Source organism: Pezoporus flaviventris, unplaced genomic scaffold (assembly GCF_033815535.1).
Source record: "Pezoporus flaviventris isolate CSIRO_AGI_PZ_B2104156 unplaced genomic scaffold, CSIRO_AGI_Pfla_v1 ptg000007l, whole genome shotgun sequence".
Classification (NCBI taxonomy): Eukaryota; Metazoa; Chordata; class Aves; order Psittaciformes; family Psittacidae; genus Pezoporus; species Pezoporus flaviventris.
Window position 1 is genome coordinate 24,931,096 of NW_026892555.1, and position 19,602 is coordinate 24,950,697.

At 38.3% G+C, this 19,602-nt stretch overlaps 1 protein-coding gene across 2 annotated transcripts; it reads left to right on the forward strand.

The window, feature by feature from the left end:
* The first annotated feature begins 7,043 nt into the window (after nt 1-7,043).
* On the forward strand, nt 7,044-19,138 carry CUNH8orf88 (chromosome unknown C8orf88 homolog). Of its 2 annotated transcripts, none has more exons than XM_061448135.1 (6): nt 7,044-7,176; nt 9,512-9,604; nt 10,391-10,467; nt 13,509-13,593; nt 16,265-16,371; nt 18,857-19,138. In XM_061448135.1, exons 2-6 carry the CDS (start codon nt 9,526-9,528, stop codon nt 18,893-18,895), a joined length of 387 nt encoding a protein of 128 aa, XP_061304119.1. In that variant the 5' UTR covers nt 7,044-7,176; nt 9,512-9,525; the 3' UTR covers nt 18,896-19,138. The 2 variants fall into 2 exon arrangements, with proteins under 2 accessions (XP_061304119.1, XP_061304118.1); XM_061448134.1 differs by lacking the exon at nt 7,044-7,176 and adding an exon at nt 7,425-7,709.
* Nucleotides 19,139-19,602: the final 464 nt, after the last annotated feature.

Here is a 19,602-nt window from a genome sequence, read left to right on the forward strand (position 1 = left end):
ACATGAAATCTAGGTTAACGCTCCCTGTAAAAATATTTATCCCAAAATACTTTTTTAAAAACTTGTAATATAAGCCATGGTAGAATAATATAAAATAGAGAGAGAAGATGTACTGGTATAAATTTGTTCCAGGCCATGAGATATTATTAATGTAATACTTATAAAGCCCTAAAGAATAAGATTTATATATTAAAACAAAGGAATACCTGTAACTACCTTGTGGGACCAAAAGTCTCTGTAAACATATGCTCAGTGATTAACAAATAGTATTTCCTACAGAGAAATGAGAACTTGATCTGATTTCTTTATGTTTCCTTTTTATTTTTAGCAAGATGAATTGACAATCCTCTAATTTTTGCCAGTAAAGAGGCCACACTCTGTGCTTATTCTCAAGAACATCAAAGATGTCTCCTGTTAATTCTGCTGGCAGTGAAATTCTTTATTCCACTTCATATACTGAAAAAGAGACCTTTGCGTATTCAAAAAAATCAGCCTGATTTTAATTCCTGGCATGGTTGTAGGGCTTCTGGTCCAGAATAGGATTTTTGTCCCTGCCTATGTCCGGGGGTTAGAATGAGATGATTTTAAGGTCCTTCCCAACCCAAACCACTCTATGATTCTATGATTCTAGATACTATGTTTTTTCTTTTTTTGATTAATGCTCTGTTTGGTTAATGACAGCAGCAATTCTTTTGTTTCTGTTTAGCTCCTTATTCTCATTTGCTGTATGGTGACCTTTGCTTTTCCCTACCTTTGTCACTGTTTAATTAGCACACAGTAAATGACAGAATAAAATATAGAGCATGCAGGTGAGAAAAAACATCTTCTTGGATGGAACAACCTGCTGTCTCTATTATGAAAACAGCCAAAATGTGATGGGTCCATTGCTACAATGGAGTGGCAAGCTTAGATAACTGAGAGTGAGTAAATGAAGAGTGCTCTGGAGCATAAACTGTACAGTTTCTAGCATCTTTTAGCAGGGTAATGTCCTGTAGGCAATGCCAAGACAATCCTCTTAATGCATTCATATTCCCTTAGTGCACCCCAGTGCAAGAATTCACTTGCCAGGGCCTTCCTGCTTCTGGCAGTTAGTTTCTATTGCAAGGAGTCCCTGCCCAGACAGGAGTTAATTCACCTACCTCTATCAAACTGCTGTTTCTGGCAGAGAAAAGGCATGCCACTAAGTCAACAGACAGAACTTTCAGTGCTAAACTATTTTCTGCATTCGAGATTATCTCTGCCGTAGGTAGGTGTATGCTCCAGATTATTTCAGGACAAGACTAAGGCTCGTCCCCTGCCTGCTTCCAGACAGAATGGGATGTGTTAACTGCAAAGAGGTACAACAGTTTCCCCTGTCCTTTTCCATGATTATAACATCTGCTGGATATTACACAAAGTGTTATCTGTCCTTTAGTATACATAGAGGTGCGAAGGCAGAAAGGGCTGGAAAGCCCATTTACTGGACAAAGCTTTTAAAACCCTGAGACACACATATAGAACACAGAAATAGAGGCGATGTATGACATAATGCAGAAAGATCAATATGCGCTGAGTTTATACTGACTGCTGTCTTGACGGTTCATCTTTACGAGATATTAGATATACACTCCCACCAGAACAGTGAACTGACACAGAACAGTGAACTGACTTAAGATAGATACAAACTTAAAAGCTGCAGAAATATTAATCTCTTTCCCTTGTAAGTAATTTAAAATTTAAGTAGCAATATAAGTAAGAAACTTGATTTTGATTCCTTATAAATCAGCCATACCTCACATTTAGAAAAAGCTAAATGAGATCAGAGTTTTTCCACTCCAATTTTACAATAATCTATTTCAGGGTGACAAAGCAACTTTGCTTTCCTGGGGTGCATGACAATGGACTTATTTACAAAGATTAATTTTCACTTAGGTAATTCCTACCCTTACATGTATATACACACATCTGAACACATAACAGTGTTACTATCTTCAAATCATATTTCCTATTTGGCATGTAAACTAAAATTGTCAACAATTCTGATGACCGTCTTTCCCCACAGCTGTGATATAAACAGATTATTTTCTCCATCCAGAAAAGCATGAATGCATAGTTTTAATGTGTGCAATTTTCATAATCACTACTCTTTTGCACAGCTAATATGTGTTTCCTTGTGTCACATTCCAAGCTTTGTGTTTTTTTTTTCCTGTCACACACTTGGTTCTGGCTGTTCTATTCCCATTGTACCGTGTCTTTATTTATCAGCACAGGTTTTGGTGCCATTTGCTGAGTCATGCTGATTTTTTAGTCTGAATCTACAGGAGGTAGCAGTGCCTTAGTCATTAGAGGCTACATATACTCTTCGTACTAAAAGCTATGACAACGATCTCCGTCAGCATAACAAGTAAACCCAGTTCCTATGGCTGAAATACCTGAAGGCAAAATTCTGCATTCTATTGGTGCATAAGCTGATTTCTCTTGAATGTTCAGATTCAGAGAATAACTCCAGTATATATAAAGATTTTTAGGTCTTGTAATTCAGCTATGATAGCTGTATCACAGGTGAGAATTCAGAGAAAGGAATCTATACAAATATTTGGTGAAATTCTGGGCCAAACCCAGGAAAAAAGTACAAAACTTGCACTAAATTCATTAAGCCACAACTTCAGAATTCCAGTCTCCCACAGCAAATTGAGGTCTTCCAGGATATTATCAACTATTAAATGCAAGAGTCTGTCCCTGTGCATACATAAAAACATACAAAAGAAATATATATAGTTAAAAAAAAAAATCATCTACTAATAAGTGTATGTATACGTAGATTATAAAACTTTGTTGTTCTGAATAATATTAGATGTGGATAATTCCTATTGATTGATTTGTGCAAGACCATAAATCTTTCTTATCTTCTTTCTCTTATGCTTTTGATAATGCAAAGAAATAAGCAAGTAGCAGCTATTTTGATACTTTTTAATACCCACCTTCATATACAGAGTTAGTTCATCAAGCTGTTTGTTGCAGTCTGGCAATTTTCCTTTCTGCGGATCAACTGTCCCATGGCATCTTTTTCCATTATCCGAGGCAATCATGGCAAAATGAAGCTCTGCATGAGATGAGCCCTCCACACTCCAGTTCCCTCAACAGAGGAACAGTTTTGTGTATCAAAACCAAAAGGGCAACTCTGAGAAGCATGCAGCCCCTGTGCTGGTGCAGGCAGTAAGAGCAGACCCTTCTGCCTAGGAAAAACCTCTGTGACATACAGAGCCTACAGGTTCCATCAGCATTTCTGCCTTTTAATCCTCCTGCCAGTAGCTTCTGGAATCCCCTTCAGGAAGCAGGACATGTAGGTGGCTTTTCAGAGCCTACAAAATAAGGTCAGTTGAAATTTTGATGTTTGGTGTCTGCAGCTACTGGGAATATTCAGGTCACACAGCCTGAATGCTCTGTTCAGTTTAGATGTGGTCATTAACCTCTGCAATTCAGTACTGCCATCTCTCAGTGGTGAGACATGAGCAAGGCTGTCCACCTCCCTGATAATGAATGCTTAATTTTGAGATGTCTTTTATATATTTAGTTATAAAATTTGTTTCATTTACCATCTGGGGATTTTTTTGGTATTTGTATGGTGCCTTTGATCCATGTTGTCAAGATTTTTCTCCACATTCACAGAAATCAGAAATATTGCAGAAAAATGTTGAGAATATGTTAAAATTAACGATCCTAGAAAACTAACTTTAAAGACAAAAATCCTAATCCAAGAGAAGCATGACAGTTTACAGAAATTAAAGTTTTGTATGTGAAGAAAATATGTTTGCATATATTAATGTACATAGTATTATATGCTGAACAAACCTCTTTATACTTACATGTGGTAATCAGTAAATACAGCAATAGTTTCCCACTTTAATTCAACAGTTCCCCAGTCAAAAAGAACAAGAGTAATACTCATGATGAACCTGAATTCTTAAATGTATTGATGGCACAGCACCAATACAGTGCATAGCTCAACTTCAGGAACAGCCAGGGGGTAAAAAAGCTTTTGCATTCTTCCCCTGTGCTGCTGCCTCAGGACAAGTCACTAGTTTAGCTGTAGGAGCCACTTCACAAATGTACAATAAAAATACTCTCTGTGTACACATATATATTTACATGCTCTTGTCTCTTGGTGTTTGTTCTGTTGACTGGCTAATAAAGCATGTAACATTGGAAATAATGTCATGAAACTGCTTTGAAAGTGCCTTAAAAAAAAAAAGCGTCTCCCAAAAAAGTACTGCTAAATAAATTACAATTACACTTGCAAATAGAATGATTACATTTGACTGTACAACTGAGTAACGAATCACACCAGAAAAACGGCTTTTTAAACTTGCAACTACAAGTCTGCCCTCAGGCTGACCCAGGAGTCCTTTCATTTCAGCACAAAGCCATTACTTTCCTATTAAGTGCCATCCACTACAAAACTAAAATCATGTGCAATTACAATTACACGCTCATTTAGATGTGCAACTGCTCATTTTTATACATGCAATATTGAGACTGTTTTTTTAAATGTTCTATGCTTTCCTAAACCCTATCTAGAAAAAGGAATGTGATTGCGTGGTTTTCTGCAATCTGTAGCCTTTAGGAGCAGAAGCAATATATTTAAACAAAGGAAATAATCTCTCTGATTCATCAAGCAGTTGGTTTTGCAGTGTTTTTCTCCTACATATATACATTTTGTTCACATGGCAATAAAACTTCTAATAATTATATTTTGTTATATGTAATAAATCTTTCTTGGCTAGGCCTGTCATTAACTCTTTACATTAAATATTGTATATATCAGGTACTTGAGAGAACACATGTAATATATGAACATAAACAATAGCAAATAAAGTAGAAATTTCCAGTAGGTTAATTACAAGCACCAGGCAAACTGAGAGACAACTGATAAAGCAGAAGAAACGTTAGCGTATGTTTTCACTTCCCTCAATCAGAAGCAGGAGTCTTTCTAGGCAGAGGCCAAGTTGCTTGAGACAGCAGGTTGCTGGGATCTACAAAATGGCTGTGGTCCAGTGCTCCCTCTGCCTATGCCAGACTGCTGGAAAGCTGGCCTCACTGCTACTGCTGGTTTTGCCAACTCCCGGGCAGCAGCGTGTGAGGTGTTAACTACTCCTGCTGGGATGGTCAGTGCCTCAAAAACTAGCCATTACCAACCCTAATATTCCCAGCTTCCCAGCAGGTCCAGGAGCAACAAGCTTTCAAAATATCTGGCACTCTCCATGTCTTTCCTTTTGCCCTATTTCTGCTCCTGCTCCTTCTCCTTCCCATATATGTTAAAACCAAGAGCCTAGTCTACAGCCCTTGTGAAATACACAAGTGAGTTTTTTTACTATTTATTTCATCATTATCATATTTAAATCTGCAAAAACACTGGAAGGATACATTACGTGATACCATTTTGATATGTCAACCACAAAAAAGTTGTGTTGATCTTGTGCAAATCTGGTCTGTAGCACCTGACACTCTTCTTTCAAAAAACACAACAGCGCCATGAAAAAACATATCTTTGTCTTGGCTGCTCCACTGACTTTCCCACCAGTAACTGCTCTGCAGCAGCAACAGACAATTATGTGCACTTACATATTATTAACTGGTAATGATTCTGATGTAGAGAAAGGGTTAACACAAATAACATAAATAGGTAACCATGAATAGGGGAGTAACTTTTACATGACAGTCCTGTGAATATAAATAATGGGTGAGAAGAAACATTATATATATTTCTGAGTATAAATGAATTAACTTGGGAGAAAGTACTTCAAACCAGATTTAAATGGCAGCAAGTGGGGTTGCAAGCATGCAGATATACTGCATCAGTGTTTGCAAAAAGAATGTGATGGTGCACCATGGATGGACAATTCAGGAAATTAACTGGAAGATGACGTGTTATGAGAGAAGACTACAGAAGCATGACTCCTAGGTATAATAGCCTTTATTTCAGGACGGTATTTAACTCTGCACACTTAAGAAAAATAAAAATCAGAGCTTGCAACAAAGACAAACCAAGATGCTTGGTGTTAGAACAAAAAATGTCTTTATATATAACAAACCAGGACCGTAAATCTTACCACTGGATATTAATAATTAAATACCTGTTATTTAAGTACTTGCTATTTATGTAATTGTTACATACTTGATGTTAACCACCTACTCTGAACCTCTGGAGTCAGAGGTAGCAGGTGCTATGAAATACCAGAAAACAGAGCCAAACAGAAAACAGAACAAAAAAACAAACAAAAAAATGTAAGGACTTTTCAGTAATGTGTACTTTACATTACTATGTAAATAAGGTGACCATTTGGAATCTAACAAATTAACATCAGGGAATTTTAGTCTCCCCCCTTGTGAGTTACCAGGGCATTTCCACTGTTACTGTGATTACATGTTGTAAGAAAAAATACATTTTCATTTCCAAAACATGCAGGATGCCATCACTTATGTAAATCAAAAGCCAGTGGCTGTTCTGTGGTCCCTCATACACGTGTAATAGGTGGGTGTGATACCGGCAGGCTGGCAAGTGCTGTTTTCTGGTTCACAACTCCATCTGACTGCTTTCCCAGACCTGTGGATTTTACTTTTCTTTCTGGATGAGTTTAGTTGTTTAGGACTTGCAGTTGTGTTCAGATGTCACTTATTTTCTCTTAATTTTCACTCCCTGGAAGTGTTCAAGGCCAGGTCGGACAGGGCTTTGATCAACCTGTTCTAGTGGAAGGGGACATGACGGGGGGGTCGCTTCCAACCCAAACATCCTATGATTCCATGACTAGGCGTTGTGGGACGGAGTAGATCTACGGACACCATTTCCAGTCCCTCTCTGTCCTGACACAAGAGGGAGCTAGCGACACCGCCTTTCCTGCACCTTGGCATGGCCGACAAAACCCTTCGCGACCCGAAAGGCAGCCTTCAAGTGTGCACTCGCTCCCTAACACAGCAGGTAGCGGCAAGAAGCCACGGCCACACCAAGGGGCGCCCAAGGCAGCCTCTCGGCTACACCCGCCCCCCCCCCCATCCACCTGCTTGACGGCGCGACCGTTAAACGGCCTCAGGCGCCTCACCCCTCCTGGGTCCCCGCTGTGGTAGCTGCCGCCAAGCTTGAGCCGCGCCCCCGGGGTACTGGGGCAGAGGCGCTGCTTGCGGCTGGGGAGGAGGCCAGAGGTGGGCTAAGGATCGGACAGAGGACAGCTGGGGAGGAGGCCAGAGGTGGGCTAGGGGTCGGCCTGAGGTGGGCTGGGGCAGTCTTCGGGGGCGTGAGGGGCTGACAGGCGGTGAGGTGACCTGCCAGGGGACGCCGCCTCTTGCCCGTAAGCACCGCTGCGTGGGATGGTGGCGGCTTCTGTCCGGCTGGTGGGGAACGGTGGTGGTTGCGGTGAGGGCTCTGGGTAGAACAGCGCTGCGCCTCTTCGGGCGAGGGGATTGTCAGGTTTTGGTTACTCGTGGGCCTGCGGGGCGCTGAGGGGCTTTTCGCAAGAATTGTGTTAATTCTCATTCATGTGTTCAGAAAGGAGTGTTCCAAAGAACATTTCTGGTGGCCCTCATCATCTGTCTACTGTGAATGTCCAGTTTGTTCAGATGCTCAAAACTAAAAGGTCATGCAGAAACCCTGCTAGGCCCGTTTGCTAATGCATGGAGCTTCCTCTCAGTAGGCAGGTCACCAGTTGGAGCAACTCCTGAGCAGCAGTATGGCCTTTGTAAGGGGGAGATCTTGGGGTGCAGAAGGCACCTCTGAAGTAGTAGTCTCTTATGGAAACAGTTTATTTCTCAGCTATTAAAACTAACTCTTCTCCACTTTTCTTGATACTAGATAGAACACTATTAATACAAGAAGGTTGGGCTGGGTGATATGAGATCTTTTCTAGGCTCTTGTGCTTCAAGAAGGAAATAGAGCTGTTTTTTTATTTCCCCTCTGCCCAGAATTCACTCTCTCTCATACTCTGTTTTCTTTTCCTTGTTTTTGGAGTATGGGGTTTCTTAGAAATCCTCCTCATAGAAATTTGGGGTTGGGGTAAAGGGGCAAAATGCACCATTTTGCTGTCACCATAAGTGATCTTGTTTTTATAGTAAGGAGAACACTAAAAATAGAGGTGTGCTATCTTGTCGAAGCTAGCCTCTTAAACAGTTTCTCCTGTTTTTAAAAAGGGTACATATAAGTTGCAGTCAGGGCATGGAGAAAAATTTGATGTTTTTAATCTTCCAATGCATTGCTCTATATGGAAATTTAGTATCTTGAATAATATGATTTGAACAAGTATTCCTGATCTGGATAAAATGAAATCTTTCATGTCAGTAGTTTCAGTTCATTTACCTGCAGGAATTTTGATTGTTGCTTTTGACTACAGCTTTCAGTTTTTCATTTTTAAGGTGAGAAGGTAGCACACCTGGGGAATCAAACCAGAATTTTTTTTCCTGACTTTTGCTCAACTGATGTAATTCAGACAGTAAAGATTTAACAGTTGGTTTCTAGACCTGAATAGGTTCAAACTGGCTATGTTGAAAAGTTGTTACTTGAATATTATAAAAGTTAGGTGTTCAAAAGATTTTAATTTAGTAAATCATCAAGTGATTCCCCCCCCCCCCCCTGCAAAGACCGGTTAATGTAGGGAGTGATGATGGATCATGTTTTAAATAGCCTAACTTTTCTCCTGTTCCATACTGGAACTGGCTAATAATCTCTACAGTTTTAAATCTTGAAGTCATGTTTGTTTACTTTGGATTTTTTTTTTTTATAACAATTATTCCCTTGTCCTGTAAAGTCTCTTAGAGAAAACACAATTTCAGTACTGTTCATTATTATGTTAGTTGTTTCTGCTGTTCTTTTTCTCTAGAAGAAGTTGAAGTTCCTTCAAATGGTGAAATCTCCCAGTTGACAAAGGAGATTGGAGGGGAGTAGGATTAAAATTAAGGTATAGATATTACAAGTTAAGATTTTATGACCAGTGGTTTACATATAGTGGGAGATCTGTCAGCCCAGCACCACTTTAGCAGTTTTTGGTGCTTCTATAAGCAGCTAAAATGAGTGGGAAGTTGCAAAACTGTATTAATTTTACTAAAGTAGATATTAAAAGCCAGTTATGCAAGTTTTATGTAGATATATATGGAACTCCTACAGCCAGTAGACTATACAAGGTACACTAGTGTTAGTTAACCCAGTTAATTAAATTGTTAGAAAACACTTTCATTTCCATCATGTGTCCCCATCTCCTTTCTCCAAGTGTACAGACAAGCATATAGAAAAAAATCTTTTAAAAAAGAAACTAGGGTAGCTCAGTTGGAAGGAAAAATGAAAGGTATGTCTGATTCTGTCCTTTTGCAAATTCTATCCAGTATATTCTGTCATGTAATAAAATTTCTTCTTTTTCCTGTCCAGATACTAAAATATAGTATATTCTCTTGTCAAATGCAATTAATGAGTAGTAGATAGACTGCTGTTCTTTCTTAGCATCCCCATGTGGAACTGAATGCTCTGTATTGACTTCTGGTGGTTTTTTACAAGTGTCATGGTACAAAATGTTAAGGGAAACTAAAAAGTTTATTGGTAAATCCTTTCAGGCAGCACGACCTCTGCATCATCTGTCTTCTAAACAAGGTGAGTAGCATGGATACCATACGGTTCACTTTGGCAAAGCTGCAGTTGCTTTTGAGGAGACAAAAGGACATGTAAGGTGACTTTTTTTTTTTTTAATGACTTTGTTCAAACTGCAGTCATGCGTAAATGTCTTGCTGTGTGTGAAGTTTACTGCATCATCTCTGTGATAAAGTCTGAATTAAAACTAGATTAGGTTTATTCAGAACTCTGGTGGTGTTCTAGCTAGGCATCTGCAATTCCAGCTTCAGAAAGTTGGATCAGGCTTCTCTATTAAATCTGGATTTCTTGGGTTAGTTGACTCCTCCTTTGAAAACATAAAACACTTATAATGTAACAGATTATTGTTCAGGTTTTATTGCAGGCATGCTATACTGCACTGTACTGTTCTTGTCTAGCCTTCATACAAGTTTAAAACAAAAGCCTTAGAAAAAAATCATGCAGTATTTATGTCAAGTGTGGGTTTGTTTTTAAACCTGTGTATGCTATCTAGATATTGAAGTATTACAGCTACTATTATTGTTAAATTAGAAATACTTTGGTGGCCAGAGAAAGTAACAGCAGTGCTGATGTGAACATGATAAATTTTTACTTTCTTTAAACTTCATGGAAGAAATGGAAAATGGTCCTATGGTGATTTAAAATTTCAGGTTTTGACTACATGCCCATATAATCTCTTTGCAGTTGGATTTCAGCAATGTTCTTGTGGCAGTTATCACAAAATAAAGATGTGGAGTATATTTAAATGTTTGTTTGTTTTTTTTTTAATGTTTTCTGTGTCTTCTCCAGAATCAGCCATTGTGTTAAACTTTCAGACTAAATTACCTGGAAACACTGAAGTATGTTTGCAGAGTAAGGTTGACTGGGTGAGTACTGAGTAAACAGTAGATTACAAAGTTGATGGAATGTGTTCTAAACTGTTATGAATTGGAGGTCAGCTGTTCCCTTATGTTATCAAATGTAAACTCTTTTGAGCTAGGAGTGTCCTTGGTGTTATAAACTAGCAGAGTCAGAAGCTTTAAAAAGAAGTATGAGTTTCATGAATGCCCTTCCCTGATACTTGTATACACTAGTATCTGAAAAATGCATTCTATGAATTGCTTATTCAGATAGAGTCTTGCAGAAATCTTTGTGGCATTTCTTTAGTCTTCATTGAATTTAAGACAGCTGTTTAAAACTTAAAAGTACTCATATACAGTCTTTGTTTATTGTGTGTAAAGAATAACATTAGAATTTTAATTTATTTTTTTTAATCTTGCTGAATATTATGTTTCAAAAAGCATCGGTGATGATCTGAAAAAGCTGTACGTTGTTACTCATTTACTCTTTGGCTCCTGATATGGTGAAATGTCCCCATTCCTAGAATAATATATGTATAAAAATGTATATATTTCACTTCAAGAACTTGTTCTTCAAAATTGTAATTGTATTTCACATACTTTAAATCTTACTGCCTTTTTGGCAAGACAGTAATAGTGCTCTGTATCTTACAAGCGTAACACTTTAATTATCCTCATCCCCTTTCGTTCCTCCTCCTCCAATATAGTACCTTTTACAAAACATAAGCACAACACTAAACACACTGTAAAGTGAAAAACAAGTTTTGCTATAACACTTAGTAGGGCTAAAGGAAAACCAAGTTGTTACAACTTTTTATACCAGTCATAGTCTTATGTAGTGATGATCTATTAAAGAGGGAATAAAGTGAAGTTAATATAGTTTAATACAGGAAATACAGGTTACTTTCTGGAAAGTATGGTGAATGCTGAAGATTTTAAAAAGTAAAGCAGATTATAATTGCCATGAACTTACAGATGTTTAAAGGAGGCTTTAGAAACAAAAGAAATGCCAACTCTTCACAAACCAGGTTCTTAAAGCAGTGAAAGAACTGAAGAATCTGGCAACTGAATTCTCCAAACTGCTTTACTCTGGTATATTTAGTATGCACACTTAAAGCTGCTTAGACTTCTGCCAGAAAGAAAAGGATCATCATTATGGAACATCAGGAGTGCTGTTCAGTGTTAGATTTAACTCAGTACAAAGAACAGTGAATTAAAACTACTGAGTCTGAAACTTTTAGTCTTGAGCCTTAGAGGAAGTGGAGAAGAGCTACTGTTAATAATGAGCACGGTGACAGTGCTTGTATATAAGATGTTAACTTTGATTCTAGGGAATTTCTGCCAAACTGGTGTTCAGAGTGAAAGTGAAGCCTGAATTCTTGCTGTGCCCTAACTGAATAATTTAAAGCAAAGAATATATTTTATTACTTCATGGTGTGCAAGGAATTTTCAGATCTGGAGAGTGTTAAGTCCACTACCTCAGATCTATTTGAGGTAGAGATGCTTGAAAAGTCTCCCATCAGTCAGTATCAGCTTTAAATTGCTACTTCTTAATCTACCATTTAAAAATGATGTTGAGCTTCAGATATATGTGCCCTGCTCTTGGGTTATTCTTTATAAATGGATTCCATTCTTTGTAGATATATTTCAGGTAGGAATGTGTGTTAAGAGTCCTGTTATGAGTGGTGATGCTTGCTCAAATGTTAAGCATTGGACCTAAAACTGAACATAATGGAACTCTTGATATTATAAAGCAGTTGGCAGGATGATAAGGTGCAGGAAGAAATGTAAAAATGCTGTGTTGACACTGGCACATTGCTGTACATTCTGCTTTATCATGTATATGTTTTTTTGTGGATTTAAGAGTATGTTAAATCCTTGTTTGCACTTGGAAGGAACCTTTAAATAGCTAAGACTTGTGAAGACTAGTTGAGCATCACAAAGCAGTTAGAATTAGCAGTATGGTTCTCTGTTAACTTCATTCTCCAAAATCCCTAGATTTTTTCAGATTTTTTTTCCCCCCAGCTTTAGACAAGTCAGGAAAAGATAACAATTTAAACCACAAAAAATGGAAGTGCGAGCAGGGTGTATAATACACTAGAAATATTTTGCCATTTCACGATTTCTACTCTTAGCACACCATGATAGCTGGTGATACAGTTACGGTGTTAACTGCTGTCTCTGTCCAGATAATAGGACCTCTTCTGCTTTTGCAGCTGCTTCCCAAAATTTTCAGTTCTTTCTGCTCTCCCCCACCATTTCCCCCTGTCTCTTCCCAGGTGAAGCACTGGAATGGGTTGCCCAATGAAGTTGTGAACACTCCATCCCTGGCAGTGTTCAAGGCCAGGCTGGATGTAGTCTTGGGTGGCATGGTTTAGTGCGAGGTGTCCCTGCCCATGGCATGGGGTTGGAACTAGATGATCTTAAGGTCCTTTCCAACCCTAAGGATTCTATGATTCTGTGATTCTAAATCTGTCTCAGAATGAGATTACAATTCCTCAGCCAAACCTGTGGAGACATTTTGAGAGTTGAGTCAAAACTGTTGAGAGTAAACAGCTTTCCTACTTTCCAAAACAGTTCAAGGTTTTGGCAGCTGGAAGGAACTCAGGTGTTATACTGTGGTTGTTAGGTCTTCATGCTTATGAAACCTTTTTCTCCATGAGAGAATCCTAATCTCTCTCTCGGTTTTATGGAAAGTCCTTCCTCTTTTTATTATTCCCAAGTGTAGCAGCTTCTGGCTGTGTTCTGGGTGAGTTCAGAGAAAAGGAGATAATTGTGTTATTTTTAAAAACTAACAATAGCACTGTGAGATTCTGTCTAAAAGATTGCTGTCTCAAATGTGGTTACCTATACTGTTTTGTAGGTAGTTGAACTATTCCTTTACTGTATGTAATCAAGAGTAAAAACCATTCTACAGGCACAAATTAAACTGTACTGCAATTATTATTTTTTACTAAGAAACCCAGAAACATATATCTGTGTTTTAGTGTGCTTAACATAAACAAACTTTGTAACTTTATGCTGTGAAATATACCAAAAAATGTTTAATTCTTTCTTCCTTATTTTAGTTATCTGAAATGACTGAAGTGAAGATTTTAACTCAAACTATGATGCCCTGTCAACCAAACCAGCATGAATCAGAAGCAAAAAAAGGTAAAATACTGCATAAAGATCTGTGTCAGAGTTATATTTTCTGGATAGAAGACAACTGAACTTCAAAGCAATGTGGGATAGGATGAGTATTACTTTTTCTGATTAACTGGTGCTTAGAGAGTTTGGCTTTGTATCACAGTTTGAGAGCTACATGAAACATTTCTGTTTTTCATATAACACTCTAGAGAAAGTGTACAAATTACCCACAGGTGAGGTGAGAAACCTCCACTAGTAGATTTGCTCACTTATAAGGGTGTGCCTGTCTTTTTTCCTTCATTTTGTTTTATTGTTTTGGGGTTTCTTTGGGGGGACCACAAAAAAAAACAAAAAAAAAAAGCATAAAAAAATCTTCACACAAAATCTTGTTTTTGTGTAAAGTGCTTCTGTATAGAGCAGTACAGATTTGAGTTGCATCTATTAGCCTGTTGCAGGGCTCAGTCATGGCATGCAGATTATTGCATGGAACCAATTAAAGAATTTAGCAGTTTGGCTTCATTTTCCTACTCTTACTACAGTGCTTCTGAAATATTAATTTTCTGATGGTTAGAAATTTCTTTTATGATTAGTTCTAGACAGTTCGTTCTTCTACCAACACTGTCCTTCAATGGTGGTTCTTATGCTTTTCTTTTTGTACTGCCTATCACTCAGTACTCAGAAAACATAACAGTGTTCTTGTCATTGTTTGGTAGTTTAAACAAGCCAACCTTTTACTCTTTTTTCATTAAGGAATAATCCCAGATCCCAAATGTATCCTCACAGACCTCCTCTGCACTGCTTCCTGCCTAATTCTTCATTCTTAAATATGTCACAGGAACTGTGACAGTGTCATTGAGACAGTTTCTTCTGTTCATACCTTCCATATCAGGCATCTCAAGTCTCCATCTGCAATCTCCAATCCTTAAGTAATCTCTGGAGACTTGGTTTGGTCTTAGTACTCAAGAACTGAACTAATTCTGTTCAGTTTTTTTGAGTCTTTCCTATTTTTCCTCAGTCTGAGGTTGCCATCACCCAGGTTCTTGAGCAGTAATTTTACACTGTTGTGATCAATTTGAAAGTTAAGTCTTTCATGTAACCCCTTTCAGGCTCAGGTTTGTTTCTTCTATTCTTGATCTTAGTAAATAGAATACTGTTCCTCAGACCTAGTTTGGTGTCAGGCTTGTCAAGTTCTATCTGTTTCTGATCTTTTACTGATTCTCCTTGTGGTGTGTTGAGACTGTTGTGTTTTACAAGATCTTAAATGACTTCTCATCAGATCCTAGTCTCATGTAAGTCATCACATTGGGTCTTTTTTAGTGGTTAAGTGCTCTGCAATGCCTTGTTGAGACTACTCCCCATTTGTCCATAATGTTAAACTTTTTTCAACACTTGTTTACAAAGGCTTTTTGTTTGTTTGTAGATTGTCGTTATTCTTTCCTTAAGGAAAGTTGTAGCACAACTTCAAAGGTCCTGTTGTTCAGCTGCTGTCTACAGATACTTCCATTGCACTGTAAGATTTCCACTGGAACTCCATTTTTATCTCCAGTTGTACCTTAAATTCTAGATAAGAATTTCCATTTCATATCTGTTCAGTTATCTGTCTCTGCAGTTCTTAAGTGCTTGTTGCTGCTATCTCAATCACTTCCTTGCTTTCTTTCAGAATCATACAGTACTTTTGAGTTGGAAGGGACCTTTACAGGTCATCAAGGCTAACCTCATTGCAATGAGCAGGGACATCTTCAACTAGACCAGGTTGCTCAGGGCCCTGTCCAACCTGACCCTGAATGTTCCTGCTCCAGTGCTGATGGCTGCAGAGCTGGACACAGTACCTCCAGATGGGGTCTCATGAAGAGGGGCAGAATCACCTCCTTTGACCTGCTGGTCATGCTTCTTTTCTTTTTAATGCAGCCCAGAATATGTTTGGCTTTCTGGGCCATGGGTGCACATTGCTGTCTCATGTCCATTTTTTTATCCACCAGTAACCCCAAGTCCTTGGCAGGGTTGTTCTCAGTCCCTTCATTCCCCAGCCTGTATTGATACCAGGGTTTTGTCCCACCCCATATGCAGGACCTTGCACTTGGCCATGTTAAACCTTACAAGGTTCACATGGACCTAATTCTCAAGCTTGTCCAGGTCCCTCAGGCATGTCAGCTGCACCACTTGAGCTTAGTGTTCTCTCTTGAGGATGCACTCTATCCTACTGTCTGTGTCATTGTTGAATATATTAAACAGTACTGGTCCCGGTACAGGCCCCTGAGGGACACCACTCATCACTGGTATGCATCTGGACATAGAGCCATTGACCACTGCCCTCTGGATGTGACCATCTGACCAATTCCTCATGCACCAAACAATGCATCAAATCAATACCTTTCAGTTTAGAGAGAAGGGTTTTGTGGGGGACTATATTGAAGGCCTCATAGAAGTCATCTTCATCATATGTTTTTAAACAAGGGAGAAACAAAAGAAAGCCCTAAGTTTTCAAATAAGTCAGTTTGATAAAGTGAAATTCTCTGTAATTTTCTACAAATTATCCGAAGACAAGGTCAGGCTTAAATTACTGTTGGGTTTACTACTGATTTTTGTGTTTTATGTGCAGCATTTCCACCTTTGTAGAAGAAATAAATCAGTTTTCTGAATTCCGAACCTTAATGCCTTGAACAACATCGAACGTTGTAATTTTGTGTATTGACAGGAAGGATCAAATACAGCAGGGATTTCCTTCTGAAACTTTCAAGTGTTTCTCTCTCTCAGAAGAAGCCAGAGTTTCTTCCTGATCATCCAATTGTACTTGAAAAGCCAGTAAGTGCATTTTTTTATTAACTGAAGTGTAAAACAGTCATGGAGGTTTTGACAACCCATTTGATAGGAAACATTTTTCTTCTGACTTGCCTGCCAAATTGATAAAACTGTCAAAAGACAGATTGTACAGTTCAGCTCTGTTACTTTTGTACATGATTTCCCCAATCAGTATTTGGCATCTTGCCATGGCAAGTGCCATACAAAGGAAAAGTGGTGTTTAATTGTTTTCCAGAAATTCCAAATTTAAAATCAATGTGGAATCATATAAAAGCTTTCTACCATGAAATCACAGTACATAGCTTTAGTAGTCTGTGTGAATTCTGTGTCTGTCTTCTGAAAATAAAAGAGAGCAATCTTGATAAATTTCTGGCTTTGTGAAAGTCTGGTTTCAGTGTTTAAGTTGCCCATGCATCAGTGTCCACTGATGAGCTTAACGCAGTTTGTGTTAACATTCCTGATCTGTGTTGTTGGGAAGAAATGAGTAAAAATGAATGATGAATGTGAAGGATATCCAGGAGTGCCACCTTAACCTGTAAGAAGAAGTAATCCTCAAAGACTTTGTATGCTTAGAGAAAAAAATTTAATGCCTCGCATTCCACATATCAGGTTTGGGAAAACATTCTTGGGTATAAGCTTTATATCAAATCAGGCTAAATACTAGGCTGCTTTTGAGGCCATAAGGGTGTATTTCTTCTAGAAGTAAGATTCCTATCCTGGAGAAGTATGTCCGGATCACTGCTGTGTTGGCCACAATTTGAGAGTTGTAAACTTCTGATCCTTAGGGAAAAAAAAAGTTAAACTAATAAAAGACAGAAATTGGCCTTCCTTGATCTTACTTTTTACATGTTCTCAAGATGAAAGCTTTACTTGTTTGCAAGCCTGCCTGCAGATAGGGAAGTTACAACTCGTGAATTTCCCAACTTCTTTTCCCCTCTTCCTGTCACTTGAGTTTCCAAGGGGGAAAATTTCAATAATACATACATTTTCACATGGTTATGTTCGTAAGTAAAGGAGAATCCCTGCAGAATATAATCAGTGGATAAATGAACTCTAAAATTGCTCATGACATGGCAAAATTGCAAATAATTTCGATAGAGGGAAAGAAAGATAGTAAAAACTGGTGCAAGCCAAGATGGGTTGCATGTGTTTTAAGAGATTGTTTTCAGGCTGGGGGATCCATGTGTGTAGGACTCAGTTATATATAGTTGTGTTGTTAGAAATAAAGAGTAACTGACTGTGAGGCCTGCTCTTAAAAGTTTTTCCTCTGCATATGCTAGTTTATCATACATATGAAAAAAATGGAGTTTTCTGATTCTATTCAGCTGCAAAAGGGGATGGGTAAATTAGAAACCTTTATTAGTCAGGATATTGAATTAAAGTAACATAAAGTGTATCACTTAGCTATTATTACTGGTGTCTTAAGCACAAAGTATGGATGGTTAAGTAGGAACCTAAAGGAAAAAAATCCTGTTTTTAAAAGACAGCAAAAGGTGGAGAATTTGCTGTGTGATCCTGGAGAGTGTTGAAAAAGGTATTGCGAGTATACTGCTCTCTTTAGTATATAAGGGTAGTAGTATCAGCTTGCCAGTCATACTTCAGAAGAAACTTGGTTAGTGATAGTCTGCATTTCTGAATTGACTAAAATGAATGTTTTGTTGTTAATATAAGGTAAACCAGCCACTCTTGTATTCCAGTGTTGAATTTTGTGTAGATACTGGATTTTTAGTAATTTGGGAGTTTGGCAGCATATTAGCATGAATTAAACATTTAAGCTATTTGGATGTGAACTGTCTTAAGATACATTTTGTATGGCTGCATGGATATACCTGCTTGCTTTTCGCTAAGCAGTTTCCTTATTGGCAAGGAAGAGGAAAAAATTACCATTGTTTCCAAGAGTGTTGCAAGATCTCAGTTAAAGTATAAGAACCTTGCTGGAAATCTCAGTGTCAGTGAGCTTGAATTTAGGAGCCGGTGGTTGTCAGCAGTTTGCCACTGCATTGACTATTCAGCTAGTTGTTGCCCATCTCAGGACTTTTCCCTAGTTCTGATTTTTTGAAGTTGCTGCTGAAGTATATGCCCATCGTTGAGTGAAAGCTGTATTTTCAGATGGAGAAGGCTTCCTAGAGGGACTTGTACAAGGCAGATGCTGTGGGCTCCTCCATTAGGAGGCTGTGGGTTGCATTTGTAGTGAAGGACAGTGGTTTTTTTTGAGACATGGGGTGAGGTCTGCCTATACATAGCTCAGCATTTGAACTGAAGTCTCTGTGTTGACAGCGTCTCCCAGAAAGATTTCAGGTGAAGTCTGTATGATTAATGAAAGTAGAGCTGTTTGCACCAATCCGAAAACCCAAACATAACAGAAGAACAAAACCAAAACCAAAAAAAATTGTTAAATGTATGTGGAGTAGAAATGGGTTATAAGCAGACCCCTAATTTAAATGACCTCTTAGAATGGAAGTAATTTGATGGTTTATTTGTCTTACAGGAAAAGAGCAGGCCTTTTATTGACATGTGCAAGAAATGACAGGTTGTTTGGACAATGAGAAATCCATCAATGAAGGAGCTACATGTGATGTAGATCTTAAAGAGTTTTGAAAGTACTTGGATGTCTGCAGGTGAAAGTAGAACCCAGTGAAATTTACGAAAAAGCCTGTTTCTTCCGGTAATTGCCTGACTGTGTTAAAAGCCAAACCTTTAATTTGTAAAGCCTAAGATGGTAATAACAATTACAGTGAAAATAAAAAATTCTACATTTTGCTGTGGCAGGTTTTTTTCCTTGCATTGTCTGTCTTATGTAGCCATGTAGAGTGTCTGACCATAAATTCTAAACCAATGCTTGACTGGGGCTTTTTGCATGCTCCCACCACCCTTCGTTAGCACTAATAATGGAATGACACATACTGCCTGTGTCAAATTTCATGTGTCTTAGGGTATGTGCCCCTCTAGCTTATTTTTTCCCCCTGAAACTTCACTGGCTTGCTTTCTTAATTTGAAATCTCCAACTTGACACAAGTTAGTACATTCTTAGTATATTATGCATACATACCTTCTTTCAAATTACAAAGTGTCTTGCTACTAAGTTTCACTAAAACATGAAATCTGTCTCATCATGGATCATAAAATCATAGAATAGTTTGGATTGGAAAGGACCTTAAGATCATCAAGTTCCAACCCCCCTGCTATGGGCAGGGACACCTCCCACTAAACCATGTCACCCAAGGCTCTGTTCAT

Coding starts and splice junctions, on each gene's coding strand:
- CUNH8orf88 (XM_061448134.1), top strand. CDS start 7,574: ATGTCCAGTTTGTTCAGATGCTCAAAACTAAAAGGTCATGCAGAAACC. Junction 7,710..9,511: donor TGAGCAGCAGTATGGCCTTT/GTAAGGGGGAGA, acceptor GTTTTTTACAAG/TGTCATGGTACAAAATGTTA. Junction 16,372..18,856: donor CAATTGTACTTGAAAAGCCA/GTAAGTGCATTT, acceptor TTTGTCTTACAG/GAAAAGAGCAGGCCTTTTAT.